General features: G+C 50.6%; 1 protein-coding gene across 1 annotated transcript in view; it reads right to left on the bottom strand.

The window, feature by feature from the left end:
* LOC140594818 (N-acetyllactosaminide alpha-1,3-galactosyltransferase-like) overlaps window positions 1-14,071 on the bottom strand; it is a 34,865-nt gene extending 20,794 nt beyond the window's left edge. Inside the window, exon 1 of the mRNA XM_072731760.1 lies at window positions 13,779-14,071. Coding sequence (XP_072587861.1) covers window positions 13,779-14,071 — 293 coding nt within the window. The remainder of the gene's footprint in view (window positions 1-13,778) is intronic.
* Between the last annotated feature and the right edge of the window lie 3,459 nt (window positions 14,072-17,530).

The following is a 17,530-nucleotide window of genomic DNA, read 5'->3' as shown; positions in this document are numbered from 1 at the left end:
TTATTAAGTCACTTTGGTAGGTGTTTTCACATGACCTTAAACATCCTCACCACTTTGTAAGAATAAAGGTTTAAACTTTAAGTAATTTCTGTAAGGAGGAAGTTAGTTTTATCATTTGCTGTTTGTTTTCTATATGCCTTATAGTCTTTTTTTGCTTTTGTGCTTCACTTTCTGCATTACTGTCTTCTGTGTTTATTTATTTTTTTTGTAATGACATATTCGTTTACGTTTACTTTTGTGTATATTCTAGAGCTATTTCCTTTGTGGGTATCATGGGGATTACATTGAACATACTGAAATTCTAGCACTCAAATTAGAATTTATGCCATCTTAACTGCAATAACATATCAAAACTCTGTTCCTTTACACCTCTATCCCCATCTTTTTTGGTTGTTGATGTCATGAAATTGTAACTTTATACATGATATACCCCAAAACCATGAACTAGTAATTCTTATAAATGCATTAGCCTCTTAAATTATGTAGAAAACAGAATTTGAAGTTACAAACCAAAGTTGTAATAATACTTGCTTTTAAACTAGTAACTTAAAAAAATGTATTAGTCTATAACATAGGAAACAATACCTAGAGTTACAAACCATTGTTACAATACTAGTTTTTATAATTGCCTGTGTGTTTACTTTTATGGATATCTTTATTTTTCCCTATGGTTTTGAGTTACTGTCTAATGTCCTCTCATTTCACCCTGTAAGACTCCCTTCTGGCTTCCAAAGTTTCTGATAAGAAATCTGCCAGGGATATTATGGTGAATCCCTTGTATGTGAGGAGTCATTTCTCTCTTGCTGCTCTCAAGATTCTCTTTCTTTTTATCCCCCTTTCCCCCAAATGTTTCATTATGTGTCTGTCTCAATGTGCATCTTTTTCGGTTCATCTTACTTGGAGTTGATTGAACTTCTTGGATGTTTACATTCATCTCTCTCATCAAACTTGGGACACTTTGGCATTATTTCATCACATATTCTCTCTTTCCTCTCCTTCTGTGATGCCCCTAATGTGTATATTGTTGTGCTTGATGATGTCCCATGTCTCTTAGGTTCTGTCCACTTTTCTTTAATCTTTTTACTTTCTGTTCCTCAAACTCAATTACATTTATTGTCCTACCTTCAAGGTCACTGAGTCTTCCTTTGACCTGCTAAAATCTGTCTTTGGCTCCCTCTAGTGAATTTTTCATTTCAGTTATTGTAGTTTTCAGCTCTAGAATTTCTTTTTGGTTTCTCTTTTGGTTTACTCTCCCTTTATTGTTATTTCCATTTGGTTCATACATCATTTTCTTGACTGTCCCTATGTCTTCTTTTAGTTCTTTGAGCATCACTGACAGTTGCCTTTGTTTACTATATCTGCCATCAGGCCTTTTTCAGGAACAGCTTCTATTTATTTATATTTTTCTCTTGAATGAGCCTACTTTTCTGTTTTTGTATGACTTGTGATTTTTTGTTGAAAACTGGACATTGAAATCTAATACTGTGATAACTCTGGAAGTCAGATTATCCTCTTTCTCCAGGGTTAGCTGTTTTATATTATTGTTTTCATTTATTGTGTTTGCTTTTTTGATTATCATAGGCAGTCTTCGTGCCAAGGATCAACTTAAGGTGTAAATTTAAGGTATTCTTGGGTCTTTTCTGAGCCTTTCCCTGCGGATGCATGGTCACTTACTAATTTTCCTGTATATATAGTCATTATTGAATCTCCCATTCTGGGTCCCAAAAGAGGAAAAGAGAAAATGAAAAGAGAGAAAAGGAGTAGAGGCCCTTTAAATCCCCTGGCACTCACTTCAGCAGAAGGGGAAGGGGCTCACAACAATGAGCTTCTTTGTCTGCATCTCTATGATTATAAGCAGCAGTTAGTGATCAGAGCACAGATCCATGGTATGTGGAAGTCAGGGCCGTCTGCCCACTCTGACTCCCACAAGCTGCCAGGAACGTGTGTACAACTGACTGCCACATGGGTAGGGGTGGTGTTAGCTGATGGAATTGACCAAAATTAACCTTGTTTTACCATCCGCACCCTCCCTTGGAAGTTGTGAGCCTTCACAGCCTCTGGAGTTCCAGAATAGTTACATCAGCCAGCTTCTGCCAATGCAGTTCTTGTCTAGGTGGGGAGACAGATTCCTGGCACTTCCTATCCCACCATATTCCTGGAATCCTCTCTACCTGGGGAGCTTTCAAAAGTCCTAATGCCCATCCCATTGAATCAGAATCTGTGGGGTTGGAACCAGGGATTGATATTAGCTCTCTGGGTAATTCCAGGATGCAGCCAAGTTTGAGGACCAGGGCTTCAGACCCCCTACAATGAAGAGAGAGGTGTAACTCCTCTGGGTTACTTTGGATCCCCCACCCGTGCTGCCTCCCATTTACCTAGGAGTATAAAAGCCGTGAGCTCCAGTGGGCTCTTGGACAAGAGAAAGCTCTCTAGCTCGTCCAGCTTGCAGGCCAGTTGCCTGACACTGGACTCTTATGACCAGTCATGTCTTACATAGTTCAGAGACTCTGAAGTGGAATGGAATGATGGATGAGGGTGTGCCTGGCCTTGGAAACTTACAGCAGAGGCCCACTGAATTCCAGAGTATGGAAATGTCTCGAACAGATAACCATCATTTCCTTCTTTTAAATAGATGTTACTATAACTTTTTCCTCTTCCTTCCTTGTGTCTCACTATTGACTCTAGTGTGTTTGGGTGTGAGCTAAGCTTACCACTTACTTTACAGGTTGCTGAATAGTCAGATAGGCTCTCTAAGCAACCAAAGGAGACACAGTTGTTATCTGGAGACAGTAGACTCGGAGAAGCCTGGCCTCCTGTTGTTGTCTGTGGATTCTGTGATCTGCTATTAGGTGAGGGGGCTGTGCTAGAATAGTGCCTCCTGTTTTTGGATCATGACAGCAGGGAATTTTTTTATTTTTATTTGTGTGTGCATGTCTGGGGAATATTTTAGATAATGTGGGAAAAAATGATTCATAGCTAGACAGCTGTAAGTGGGGTGTCACAGACACTCTGAGAGGCATCTACCCAGCTCACAACAATGTCTTTCTCTGAGAACTGCCCCGTGGTATAATCCACCCTCTGGTAAGCCTGCCCCATGGCGCAGCAGCTGCGAACAGGAGCAGATGAAGTGCTGTCTGCGTTTTCTTTTCCAGGATTTTAAAAGTTTTGAAGGAAGAAACCATGAGTTTGGAAATAGTTGGGGCTGAGCCATATCAACAGACCCCTAAGGAAAGTTGACCATTTTTAGCTGTTAAGCCCTTAGAATTTCCCTGGCTCTTGCTCATGGCCTACTTAGAGTGATGCACCAGTAAACTTAGGAACAGAAGATAGCTCTGTTCCTTGCAATCAAAATACTTTTTAAAGATTTTATTTATTTATTTAAGGGAGAGTGTGAATGAGTAGGGGGAGGAGCAGAGGGAGAGGGACAAGCAGACTCTGCTGAGCACAGAGCCTAGTATGGGGCTTGACCCCAGAACCCCAAGATCATGACCTGAACCTAAGTCAGTCACCCAAATGAGTAAGACACCCAGGCACCCCAGCAATCAAAATATTTGTAACTGAAATACCTAGCTAGCATAACCACATATTATTCTGAACAGTTACAGTCAAATCACTAAAAGTATGTTCTAACTTTGCTTATTTTTCACAACCACATTCTTTAGATATTTACAGCTATTTTCATTTATTCATATCTATTTCTACAGATATGCCGTCTTTACCAGACCCAGAAAGGAATGCAATCACTGCAGTTGCTTCCAGGTGCTCTCTTTGGAAACCCCTGCCCTCTACTGTCCAGGATAGGGAACTACTTCGGCCTTGGCTGTGAATGTTAGAGGAGTAAGAAGGGAGTTCAAGGCTCTTGACACCCCTCAGGGACTATTCCTAAGGGATGGGCCATTGTGTATTATGCATGTTGACTCCCCAATGTCTCTTACTTAATGAAGTTCAAAGGAACTTTACACCACAGTTGCTCAACCTCATCACTATTGACATTCTGAGCCAGATCATTATTGTGGGGGCGGTCCTGTGCATTGCAGGATGCTTAGCAGCATCCCTGGTCTCTACCCACGAGATTGAGTAGCATCCCCTGCCCCCCAAGTTGTGAGAACCAACATTTTCTGACATTGCTAAATGTCCCTGGGGTGAGTACGGGGGTGCGGTGGTGGTGGTGCAAAATCACCCCAGTTGAGAACCAGTGCTCCACACTGATGAAGCCAATTTCTCCTTGCATCACTGGCCTTAAGCAGCACCGAACCCAGCAGGTTATGGCACTAGGTCTGAGTCCAAAGCCCAAGCTGCAATTCCTGAGTCCCCATGCTAGGACTACATATATGAGGTGCCAGATATGAAAGCATCTGCTTTGTGGTAGGACATAGAGTCCACGAGTAAAATTTAAAATTTAAAATTTAAAACAATCACTTAACAAGCATGGTGGGATGGCGGGAGTGGATATGATGATTCATCCATTGATTCTATATGCATTAAGCAGCGCCTCTGAGATGTAGTTGGGGGGTAGAACCGAAGCAAAGGCAGACTGTGGACCTGCCTTCCAAGAGCTAACAACTCTAGAAGGGTTCACTGGGGATGGTTTTTAGTTAAAAGAGAAGCCCATTTCCAACTGACTTAACAATGGGACTCACACATTTAAAAAGGCCACAGGCAATGCAGGCTCCAGGTAAGGCTGGAGCCAGTGGCTCAGGTTGTCATCGGGACCGCCTTTCCTTCAGCGCCCCTCTCCTCTCCTGTCGTCAGTTCCAGCGGTCAAGCTCCTCATACTGCACGCTGCCTCATTTCCTGAGAGGACCTGAGATGCACTTTGATGGGACTAGTTTAGGTCACCTGCCCACCCCCGAATCAATCATTGCCACCAAGAGGATAGAAAGTGCTGATCCACTTAGTCCAGATCCCTTGCTCCAACCACAGCGCCAGTTTGCACAGAAATCACACAGACTCTTGATAGAGCCCAGGAATTGCTGGGAGGGGAGAAAGCCACAAATGCCAGGCAGATGCGGAGAGTCCTCACCAGCCGAGGTGCTCACATGGTCTTCACTGCTTTCCACACAGGTGATTTCATCCAGTGCCAAGGCCCCAGCACCACCTGTGTGGGCTTCTGGGACGGTCTCCTGGCAGCCCTCTGTGCTTTACATCTGCTGCTCCTCCCTCTGAAGCCCTATTCCAGCTCCACTCCTCAGTCACCCCCTTCTCTTCTTTTAAACTCAGAGTCGGCCCTTCCCAGGCAGTTTCCTCCTCCCTCCTTCCGTGCTTCCCTGGACCCTATATTCACGTTTCGTTTGTCCGCTTCTCTAGCATGGCTCTATGATGGCTTGAGACCTGCATTCTAGGACTTTTTGGTCTACTAAGTTCTCTCTTTAATACCTACTAAAGGAATTGAGAGCTTTCGTAGTGATTCCTCTGCTGTCCTCATGTTTCTTTTTTCTTTTCTTTCTTTTTTTTTTTAAAGATTTTATGTATTTATTCATGAGAGACACACAGAGAGGCAGAGACACAGGCCGAGGGAGAAGTAGGCTCCATGCAGGGAGCCCGATGCAGGACTCGATTCCAGGACCCCGGGATGATGCCCTGAGCCAGGCAGACAGTCCACTCCTGAAGCCCCCAGGTGTCCCATGGTGTCCTCACATTTCAAAAACAAGATGGTTAAAGTGTGTGTGTGTGTGTGTGTGTGTGAAAGAATGAAGGGAAGCAGGCAGGACCTGTGAAAAGAGCAAAGGATTTAGAGTCAGACAATCCTGGGTTTGACTTCTAGTCTGCTCCCTTATAGAGCCGAGGCTTTGACCAATGGATCCTCATTTAATCCCATTTTCTCTCCTTAAAAAATATTCAATGTATCTTAAACATTCACACTTTCTTCATTTTTATTTTTTCTTTTATTTTTGCATTCACACTTTCTATGACATTTCACCCATCAGTATGCCATCGTGCCTGTGCGATTCATATATATATAAGGCACATTCAGCGAACAGTACATTTAATAAATACTTGTAAGTATTGTTGTAACTCTGATTCTCTTACTGGTAAATCATATGGTGATTTTGGGAGACGTCAAAGGTGTCATTTCAAGAAGGACAAGAGAAGGCAGGCCCTTCAGGGCTTAAAGAAACTTTCCTCTTCTAGTTGCATGTGGTCCCCGGATTAGAGGCACATGGGGCAGGTTTAGTACACAGAACAGGAAAGAGTACCACAGGCTTGGGAATGTATCTAGTTTTTAAAATCGTAATTCCTATGTCAAAAATTCCCCTTAATAAGACTCTTATAAGTTGCACTTTCCTTGATATGAAACGTGGCCCTTCATATGTCTGGTGTCAACCCATTTATCCTTACAGGCTTCTCTGGCTTGAGCCTCCGCTTGGTCTTTTCCTAGCCAGGTGGCTAACCTTTCTGAACATCACTTTGCTCATCTATAAAATGAAAATAATTCTGAAGAAGGAACTGCTATGTGTGTGTGTGTGTATCTAGTGCACCACACTCATTAGTGACTAGACTAATCTTTCATCTTTATATTTGTTACAAATCCACCCACCCTGACTTTGCTGGATATCCAGCCTTTTCCCAGGGCTCCTTGGCCACATACATTCCCCAGAGGTCGGGACTAATAACCCCCAGATGCAGTTATGACATTGTTTTCTGTCTCTGCCCTACCCCACCCACCCTGGGCTTCAGGGGCAAGCTTTTTCTTTCTGGTTCTTAACTGGCAGTTAATTACTTTAATGCACTACTTTGGAAAGCGCTGCATAAGCATTTGTTTTGAAAGTTTGGGACTCTCAACCGTGTCTATCTTAGTAATAGTAAACACGTTTTTAGAAGGACATCAGGACTTTTGGGAGCCTAACAATATAAAATTTTTTTTTAAATTTTTATTTATTTATGATAGTCACAGAGAGAGAGAGAGAGGCAGAGACATAGGCAGAGGGAGAAGCAGGCTCCATGCTCCGGGAGCCTGATGTGGGATTCGATCCCGGGCCTCCAGGATTGCGCCCTGGGCCAAAGGCAAGCGCCAAACCGCTGCGCCACCCAGGGATCCCCAATATAAAATTTTATAATTGACGAATCTGAACATCCTTGGGAGGAAATGCTGAATCCATGACCAGACCAGAATCTACTGAGAAAATAATATATTCAATTGTGAATCAGGAATTTTGCTATTATTTTTTAATGTTTCAGAATAATTATGAATGAGATCTTGAGTTTGTTCATTTGGGATTTAAATTTAAATGAAAAAAAAAAAAGAAATCAAGATTCCCTCAAAAGTAAACATCAACCCTTTCCCCTAATCTCTTAATTAAGATCGATCATTTCTTTGGGTTAGGACTTAAATGCTCAACTGTCTCTATTCCAGAATGGACCCCAGAAAAGTTGAGTCCTGGAGAGGCAGCGTCCTAACTGATGTGTGGTCTTTGTTTTCTTTTACAAAGTCCACTTCTTCAGGATTTCTGTTGGTTTGGTTTGGTTTTGCTGGGTTGTGAGATTTTTTTGGCAAGGATTGAAGAGGAAGAGTCACAGTGAAATGGTAGAAAAGATGGGATCCCTGGGTGGCGCAGTGGTTTGGCGCCTGCCTTTGGCCCGGGGCGCGATCCTGGAGACCCGGGATCGAATCCCACATCGGGCTCCTGGTGCATGGAGCCTGCTTCTCCCTCTGCCTGTGTCTCTGCCTCTCTCTCTCTCTCTCTCTCTCTCTCTGTGACTATCATAAATAAAAATTAAAAAAAAAAAAAAAAGAAATGGTAGAAAAGAATGTGGGCTTCATTTTATCACATAAGTTCACCGTGTTGAACTTGGACCCTGTGCAGGGGATCTTCAAATAAATCACTTAAAAATGGAAACAAAATGACCAAAACTGGACCACAAGGAAACTATGAATATACCTGCACATGCAGATGTTGCCTCCCAATTTCCTTGACATTGAATCACTTAACTTTAAATAATATGTAGGATTTCATATCTTCTGTTAGAGGAGGGAACTGTGTGTTAAGCTGTTCAGTCATGAGGACTGAGTCTCCCATTGCCGTCCTCTCTGCTTGAGACATAAAATCAATCAGCCACTTTATTCAGTGTGTCTGGTTGTCACGCTTCAGTAGTGCTGACGGGGCAGGAGAAAACGAGGTTCTTGGACGGCAGGGTTTTTCCAAGCCAGTCTAGTCCTTGATGTCAGTGCTCCACCGTGGGGCATGATGGGCTGCGTGGACCTGGGGGCTAGGGCAGGTGGCAGCAGGACACGTTGACAGCCTATTGTCATGCAGCCCAAGTTTGGGAAATGTAACCCCTTGCAAGCTTCTTCTCCACTGCAGGCCTTTGCCTTTTTGGCACCATCCATTTCCTCCGGCCAAGGAATTGGAGACACAAGTTGCAGGGTCTGGCAGAGTGAATGTGACTTAGGCAAGAGCAAGAAGCATCTGCCACGTCAGCCCCCAGCTGCTCTGGTTGTTGGGGGTCTGAGGAGCCGGAGACGACCCGCGCCACCTCCCACTCCGCGCCCGCGTCCATGCTGTGCTTAAGCACCAGCCCCATGCCCTGCGCCCCTCAGAGGTGGCCCACAGTGATCGGTCTTCTCTTGCCATTCATTTCATGGCAAACTCACTTCGTGCCAAGTACCCACTGGACTCCAAACTTTCACCACCATGATAAACACTGGGAATCTCCGCCAATCTTCCGCACAGAAGCCAAACGGCATTTTCCTGATGAGAAAAGAACATGGACAGCAAACGGCCTGAAGCAGGCTGCTACGGACCGACACCATCAGAGGGTTGCCGAGGCGGCTGCATCCTCACTCAGAGTTCTGCCGCTGCCAAGCAGCTCGATGCTGCTTTAGACTCAGCAAAGACACTGAAGTCAAGGGGATGACCCCCCACAATTGTATCTTGTTGCCAAACACTTCCTTAGCACCCTTTTCTCCAGTACACTATCTGGCATGTATCAAGTGTTTCTGACTTTTTCTTTGTGTCAATTTTTTTTTTTTTTTTTTTTGGTTCAGTTGATAGTATTTCCCCCAAATCCAGAATAGATAAGACATCACTGGGAATTTACATCTGATTGCCATAGGTTCATTCTCCCGTACTGCAAGGTTCAAAGTTATAAGGAAGAAGAGCAAATGTGGAAATGCTTGCTGCGTTGGTGTTTTGTTATTGTTTAAAAGTTATGTGTTACTCTTCTGAAGAAGTAGCCAGGATAATACTCTCAAATTCAGAAACCTACCGGCACAGCTTAAAGTCAGATATTATTTCTAACCAAATTATACTCTTTTGTTTGGTAAGATAGTCTTAATATCTTGACAGTCTTAATATCTGAAGGCAGGATAATGTGATAATCCCAGCAATATTCTGGGAATAAAATTTTAGCAGGTTTGTTGAGAAGGAAATACTTGTTTAGGTGGCTTTCATCATGCCACTTGGCTCCTGTGCCACTTTTCTTGTCCCGGAGGATTCCCTTGAAGCCCTCCTGGGTGCTGTTTAAGACCTGAATGGGTGTCCCTCCCAAAATGGCTGCGTGGTAAGAAAGATCCCCCTGGCCGAATGGAATATATGCAGGAGACTCCTTCCGCCTCTCCTAGGTGAACTCATCAGGATCTGCCTTGTACCACAAGGGATTAAAACACTACTGTTGGCTTCCTGCATTGTTATTTGGAAACAAACCAAACATCACACCTCCTGAAAGTCCAAACCACTCTTATGAAGATTTATTGCTGCTGAGTGTACAAGCAGTCCTCTCAAGCCCCAGAGTGGAGAGCATAGGGCTTTCCCCAGGATGTGGGATTTACAGCTTGGTTCTGCAGAGTTGCAGCTGGGTGGTGAAGCTACTGAGGAGCCATAGACAGCATTCTGTTCTTTTTTTTTTTTTTTCATTCTGTTCTTTTAGGGAATACCGAGATTGAATCGATCTGTAACATTCATGCTATGGGATTAGGTGAGCTGAGTATTGGCTCCTGACTCAGAACAGTATAGATTCTCCTGCAGAAAATGTCGACAGTCCAGAGTCACCCTTGTCTATTAGAGATGCCACCCAGGTAACTAATCAGGTCACCATACTTGATTAGTATGGCTTCTTCTAGGCTCTGGGTTGGAGGTCTTAGGAGAACCATCAGACCTTCACGGAACTCTCCTTTAGGCCCTACAGCAGGTAGAGCTGAAGCTCAGATCAACCTGGGCCTTCAACACTCTTTGTACAGGCCAAGGGATCAACTTTCCATGTGGTTTTCAGGAAAGGAACAGAAGGAAAGGCCCATGGCAGGGGAGGGGAGGGACTAGGAAGGTCGAACTTTTGCTTTTTGGAAGAACAAAAAACAAACAGCAAAATGCTCTCCAAAGAGCAAAATGGGTTACATTTTAAAACTAATATTATGGCTACTAATTTCAAGTAAAAATGATTGCAGTTGTGGAAGAGGCGTTCTAAACAAGGAAATGGAAGCCGAAACAGGAACGTATCCAATCTCTGGAAGAGGAAACTCTGGCTAGCTGAGTCCCTGGGGGTCAAGGAAGACATGAGGAACCCATGGAGACATGGAGGACCACCACGCTTGGATCAGTCTAGACTGTGATACCTTCTGTCCTTGGTCCTGGGTCTGAGAGTGAAGGAGGATGGTTGCTGCACATTTGGGCCAACAGCTGCCATTTTTGGAATTTTCAGAGAAAGCCACGGAGGTCAGGGAGGAGGTGGTTGTGGGTGTGCTATAGACTCTAGGCTCCGGGGATGTAGCAGACATTTTTACTTGCACCTGGAGACAGGCCAGCTTTCCTAAGGTGGGGTGGAGACTGTCCAAGGGAAAACTGGGGTCAGCTATGATCTGCTGTGATGGTCCTTGAATCCTGACTTGGCCCCACGGAGTCAGTGGGGTGGTATGACTTTCAGGGCCAGCATCTTCTGGGTGAGGGACAGGAAGCTCTGGTGAGGTGCCTTTGAGGGTTGCCTTTGGGGCCTGAGGGGAATCTTACCTGTACATCTCCATACCCTGCCCCCTTTTGCTGCTTTCCTAGTTCTCTTCTTCCTTCTGAATCCCTTTCCCTACCTCCTGGCCCCTTCCTAAATGGCCAGTGGCATCTTTCAATTTTATCCCTGTGGGTGCCACCTGAGCCTAAGGAGGCCCTAAGTCTTGACGTGGGAGAATGAGGGTGACATTGGAGTCAAACGAGAGAAACCTATTTTAATGTGCCTTTTGCCAGAAAGGGATTTCTGTGTAAAAAACTTGGTTATAGGCCAAACAGGGCCCCAGATTTAAGGGGCTTCTGGTGTTACCATTCATTTTACAAACAAGGAGACAGAGTCACCCAGAAACGCAGGGACTCCGTAGAGCCCCCCTGACAGCCAGGGCTAGAACATGGGGCTTTGGCACACACCCTTCTCAGACCACGTTACCTCTTGCTGGGAGTGCAAAGGGGCAGAGGGGAGGCATGGTTTCTGGGCTCAGAATGCTCGGAAGGGACTTGGCAAAGCCAACACAGACACAGGAAGCAACGCAAGAGCGCCTGCAAACAGACCAACTGCTGAGGGTAGATGTGGAAAAGCAGGCTGCGGGCAGCTGGGGCCCAGCAGGAGGGGCGACATGAGCTCAGCTGTGACCCCCATTTGTTCAGGAACTGGCTGCATTTGCAGAGACTGAAACAGTCACTAGATTCAAACCTCAGCACTAACGGGCCTGTCCCCACTGGGCATCTGCTTTTACTTCATCCACTGAGGGGAGAAGGCCAGTGATGAGGGCAAAGTCCTAGGCGTCCCCCTTGGGTCCCGGCCGGCTGTGTGCATGTGGCCCTGGTGAGGCTGTTGGGGTGATCTGTTTGCTATAGATGGAGCCAGTGAGAACTTCCCCTGGTTCTCCACATCACAAAACTGCCTGTATCCCATCAGCGAAGCTGGGTTTCCCACAGTGAGGTTGGGCAACACTGGGTCAACCCCCTACCTCACCCCGGCCCCAGACCCTGCCCCTGCCCCTGTCCCTGCGCAGCCCCAGTCCCAGCCTAGTCCCAAAGTGTAAGGGAACCTCAACAGACTCTCATCTTTCTGTCCATCTGCCACCAAGCTCTTCACTCTAATTCTTTTTTTATTTATATTTTTAAAATTTAAATTCAATTTGCCAACATATAGTCTAACACCCAGTGCTCATGCTATCAAGTGCCCTCCTCATTGCCCATCGCCCAGTCACCCCATCCCCCCACACGCCTCCCCTTCTGCAACCCTGTGTTTGTTTTCCTTATAATCCCTTTCACTATTTCTTTTTTTTTTATTGGAGTTCAGTTTGCCAACATACGGCATAACACCCAGTGCTCATCCCATCCAGTGCCCCCCTCAGTGCCCGTCACCCAGTCACCCACACCCCCCGCCCTCCTCCCCTTCCACGACCCCTTGTTCATTTCCCAGAGTGAGGGGGTCTTCGTGTTCTGTCTCTCTCACTGATATTTCCCACTCAGTCCCCCTCCTTTCCCTTATGATCCCTTTCACTATGTCTTATATTCCCCGTATGAGGGAGACCAGATGATGTTTGTCCTTCTCACACTGACTTACTTCACTCAGCATAAGACACTCCAGGTCCCTCCACGTCGAAGCAGATGGTGGGTATCCACCCCTTCAGATGGCTGAGGAATATTCCATTGTATACATAGACCGCAGCTTCTTTATCCGTCATCTGTCGATGGACACCGAGGCTCCCTCCACAGTTTGGCTATTGTGGACGTTGCTGCTATGAACATTGGGGTGCAGGTGTCCCGGCGTTTCCCTGCATCTGTATTTTTGGGGTAAATCCCCAGCAGGGCAATTGCTGGGTCGTAGGGCAGATCTATTTTTAACTCTTTGAGGAACCTCCACACAGTTTCCCAGAGTGGCTGCACCAGTTCACATTCCCACCAACAGTGTAAGAGGGTTCCCCTTTCTCCACATCCTCTCCAGCACTTGTGGTTTCCTGTCTTGTTAATTTTCCCCATTCTCACTGGGGTGAGGTGGGATCTCATTGTGGTTTTGATTCATTTTGAGTTTATCTTTGTGTATGGCGCAAGAGAGTGATCTAGTTTCTTCTGCACGTGGCTGTCCAGTTTTCCCAGCACCATTGATTGAAGAGACTGTCAGACTGTCCGAACATGAGAGACATTTAACTCTAGGAAACGAACTACGTGTGGTGGAAAGGGAGGTGGGCAGGGGGTGGAGGTGACTGGGTGACGGGCACTGAGGGGGGCACTTGACAGGATGAGCACTGGGTGTTATGCTATATGTTGGCAAATTGAACACCAATTAAAAAAATTTAAAAATAAAAAGAAGAGGCTTGTGTGTGTGTGTGTGTGTGTGTGTGTGTGTGTGTGTGTGAGTGAGTGTGAGCTTTTCTCCATGTTTGTTGTCTTCGTAGCCTTTCCCTCCCTGAGGCCACGGAGGCAGAGCCTGGACGCACCCCCAGAAGCCAGCATTGGGATCCCAATGGTGAAGTGATGGAAGAAGAGGACCTTGTCCTTGCTAGCAGGCTCAGGACAAGAAGCTGCAGAGGCTCCGTGGCCCAGAAACACCACCCGCCCGCCCGCCCATGCATGGCAGGCATGGCGTCACCGTCTGGGGACACAAAGGTGGCCGGAGCTCGAGAGCAGTCATTGGTGGCCGTTCTGAGGCTTTGCCGCAGCCCCGGCCAGCACGCGGAGACACACTCCTGGGTCAAGGACCCCTGGGAGGCTGGGGAGTCACCAGGAGTCCCAGCGGGAGGCTGCTCATGTCCACGCGGTGGCCCTTCCCCGTGGGGGATGGCGGAGCCCAGTGGACAGCTCTGCTTTAGCTGACTCGGTGGCCGGACCCAGACCTACAGGGCAGAAGAGGCGACGGCCAGGTCACGGCGGAGGGCGGGATTCCCCACACGCGTGGCAGGGACTCGAGGCCCTGCAGACCGAGCAACGCCCCACGGGAGGCCGAGCTGGCTGCGTGCCTCCCGCGGCCACCGAGGCGGCAGGGCCCTCTGGTCCACAAGGCCGGTGTCCCCCGAGGAGCGGAAGGTGCGGGACAGCATCGGTCCTTCTGTGGCCGTCTCGCGGGCTCGCGGGGAGCACAGCCAGGGAGCCCGTGGTGCCGGGCAGCAGGACCCGTCAGTGTGGGGTGTCATCCCTGCCGCTCCCCCAGCTTCCCCCCACCCCGGCTTTCCCTCCGCCCCCCCCCCCCCCCTCGGCCCTGTCTCCCGCTCGGGTCCCTCCCCTTGCTGTCTCTGGCTCTGTGGCCTGGGGCGGGTCCCTGTCCACCTCGCTCCCCTTGTCTCCCGTGTTCTCGTGCCCTCGGGCCTCACCCGCCCCAGAGCCCGCGTCTGCCCAGGGCGCCCGCCTGCCCCAAGGTGCCCGGAGGCCATCCTCCCTCCAGGCCGGCCCAGGCTGGCCGGCGCCCTGGGGGCCAGTCCCCAAAGCAGGAGGAAAGTCCTGAACAGCACCTGCTGCCTGGGGAGGACTCCGGGTGCTGCTGGCGGAGTTCCTGCCGCAGTGCCCATGGGGCGCTGCGCAGACGCTGACCCACCCGAGAAGGGCCTGCAAACGGGCGTCATTCTCACACATGGACTGGTGCAAGGGCTTCCCCTCCGCCGGAGACAAAGGACAAGAGTGTCGCCGTGGAGAGGCACACATGCGTCCCTGTGTGTTCCCCTCCCGTGCAGGGGGACCGCAGGGTTCTGTGTGGGACACGGGATGGGTCAGGACCCAGGATCTCGGGGGACAGTCAGCCGGTGGGCATGGACCTGTCATCGGGCCCCAGGCCTTGGGCCCCAGTGTTCCCTGCGTCCTGCGAGCGAAGGTCTTGGAAGGACCTCCAAGGGCAGGAGCTCCCGGGGCCCGCGCTCCCCAGGCCGCGGCTTCTGAGCTCCCCGCTGACCATGCGGCAGGACGTGCGGTGGCCCAGCCCCACGTGCACCTCGTCCCCGGGACTGTGAGGGGGATGGGAGCCCGCCTCCCTGGACTCCGGCCTCAGGGATGGCCAGCTCCCAGGCCAGGTGCAGGGCTTCCCTCTGGCTCGGCGTCAACACAGGCCTCCTTCCTCGGGGTCCTCGTGGGAGTGGGCCTGTGGGGAGCAGGGCAGCCATCGGAGGAACCCCGGCCCACGGCGCACTCTCTGCGCCCCCCTTTCTGCCATGTCGAACACGTCCCGGTTAGGACGACCGTCCCTTTGCTGCTCACGGATCCCTGAAGCCTGAGGGGGCTGTTCCCTGGGACGCCGGCAGTTCTGCATCTGCCCGTGGGAACAGGTGGGAACAGGTGATCGTCAGGGATCCAGGGAAAGGGCAGCCGGGAGCGAGCCCTGTGGTTCCAGGCCAAGGCCTGGAGAAAACCCGGGTGGGGGTGGGGGTCGGGGGCGGGGTGGGAGCGGGGTGAAAAGCCCCTTGGGAAAACCAAAGGGGACCACATGCCCACTCTGAAACCCCTAGGGAACATGTGGAAACCCATGCCCACGGTGGGTCCGTCGAGGTGAGAGTTCTACTGTCGGCAACTCCGTCTCAAAGAAGGGATTGATCTTGACCCGTTCTCTGCGCCCCCCCCAGACCTAGCTGGCGGCCTTACAGAGGCGGGACTCCTGCTGGGAATCACCCCAGTCCAGGCTCCCCACCGCCGGCAGCCCTATGCAAGCCCCTGTCCAGGTCCTTTGCCCAGACCCCAGGGGAGCCCAGCCCTCCCACGGGTGGCCCAGCCTTCGGGGTGGTCACTCCTTTCCTTGAGCCTGGAAAGTTCTCAGAGTGTCTGGGGAGTCCCAGCAGGGAGCAGGGATGCAACGGCCACTCACCACCAGGGGTGCTGCTGGAAGCCTTGCTGCAGGCAGCCCTCGGCTCGGCTTGTGGGGCGCAGCTGGCGGCTGGGCAGGACCGTAGCGGGACTTCCCAAGGCCCAGGAGGGCCCGCCCCAGGGTGGCCCACCCCACGTCCTTCCCACAGCTTCCTGGGGTGGCCGGGCCTTCAGTGGGGCAGACCTCCGGCGGAAGAGGGAGATCGCCTGGGACCGGGGCCTCGGGACCACTTGAAGCAGGACTTGGAGCCGGGCGTCCGTCCGATGTGCCCATCCCCTGCCCTCTGGACGGATGGGCGCCTTTCCCGCACCCACAGGCCTCTCCGGATCTCAGCCCTGACAGAGGGATGTGCCCTGGAGACCCTGTGGGCCATGTCTCTGACCCGACCCCCTCGTGGCCCCAGTGTAATCACTCAGGATTCTGGAATGAGAGCATGGACCCCTGGCCGCCTCTGGCCGCCCGACACTTGCCTCCTGATTCACATCCATTGAGAGTCATTTTAATTTTTTTTCTTTTATTTTAATTGCTTCAATTAAAGTTGTATGGTTTATTTCTCTTTGGCCATGTTTCACTGACATTGTTCTGATTTCTCTCTTCAGGCGTATTTGTTGCAGTGACTTTGTAATTTGGAGAGATAGAGATAGATAGATGTATTTCTTTTAAACATGTACTTTGTAAGTCCCCTTGGGTTTTGAACCCTTGGCCCGCCCATCTGGACTGGTCAGCCTCTCAGTTTGGTCTGGAGGCGGCCTCCGAATCTGGGGAAGCCCTTTCCAAGGCCCCAGGTGGCCCCGGGCGGCTCCGCCTCCAATCCCGTGGGAGGCACCGAAGATGATCACATCTGTTCCAATCGCAGGAGAAACAGGCCAGGCCAGGTGGCATCTCCTTCTAAGGGGTGGGTGGGGGGTCCCGTCCGTCGGTCGGTCTGCTGGGCTGCCCGTGTTCAGAAAATACCCCTCCTGATGGGGTAAGCGTCCGCCCGGGGTCGGAGGGAGGCGCAGATGCACGGTGCCAGCACCCAGTGTGGGAACGGGCCCCAGGGGCAGCATGCCCTCGGAGTGCTGTGGGCACAGTGCCCAAGCCACCCAGGGCTCTGACTCCCAGTGGGTGCGGTACGGGGGCGGGGGGAGCCATCGCCCAAGCCCTAGGGCTCTGACACCCAGGCTCTGACACCCAGTGGGTGCGGTACGGGGGCGGGGGGGGAGCCATCGCCCAGGCCCCAGCGCTCTGACACCCAGTGGGTGCCGCGCGGCCCCAGCAGCCAGGAGGGACGTGCCCAAGGGGACCCACTGTGGCCGGGTTGGAGGCCGCCCTTGGGCCTTGTCGCTGTGGGCACGGGTGCGGTGCTTGGGCGGAGAGGATGGGCGGGTCTCCTGGGAGCCTGGGCCGTGGGTGCTGGGCGGCCCCGCGGCCAGGGCTCAGCGGGGGAGGCAAGGGCAGCGCCCTCCGAGGGACCCTCTTGCTCCCGGGGCAGCGTCCTAAGGGCAGGCCCTGATGGGGGCTACGCGGCCGGGAGGGACCCCAGGCTTCCGACGGTGTGGGTGGGTCGCCAGGCAGCAGGCAAGGAGGACCAGCACCGGGGGGAGCAGCCTCCAGCCCCCAGAGGTCAGGGGACCGGGGCGCTGGTCCCTACAGTCAGGCAGGGCGGCCAGATGGGCATGCGACCCTCTGGAGGATCCGGTTGGGGTGGGCGGTCAGGGGAGGGTCCTCACTGACCCAGGGCCCTGGGCCCCGGCCTCCAAGGCCACGACCCATAGCCTGCTTGCTGTAGGGTTAGGATTAGGGCTAAGGTGAGGGTTAGGGCTAG

Source organism: Vulpes vulpes, chromosome 12 (genome assembly GCF_048418805.1).
Source record: "Vulpes vulpes isolate BD-2025 chromosome 12, VulVul3, whole genome shotgun sequence".
NCBI lineage: Eukaryota > Metazoa > Chordata > Mammalia > Carnivora > Canidae > Vulpes > Vulpes vulpes.
The sequence above is the reverse complement of the archived record's forward strand: the minus strand, read 5'-3'. Positions and strand labels throughout refer to the sequence as shown.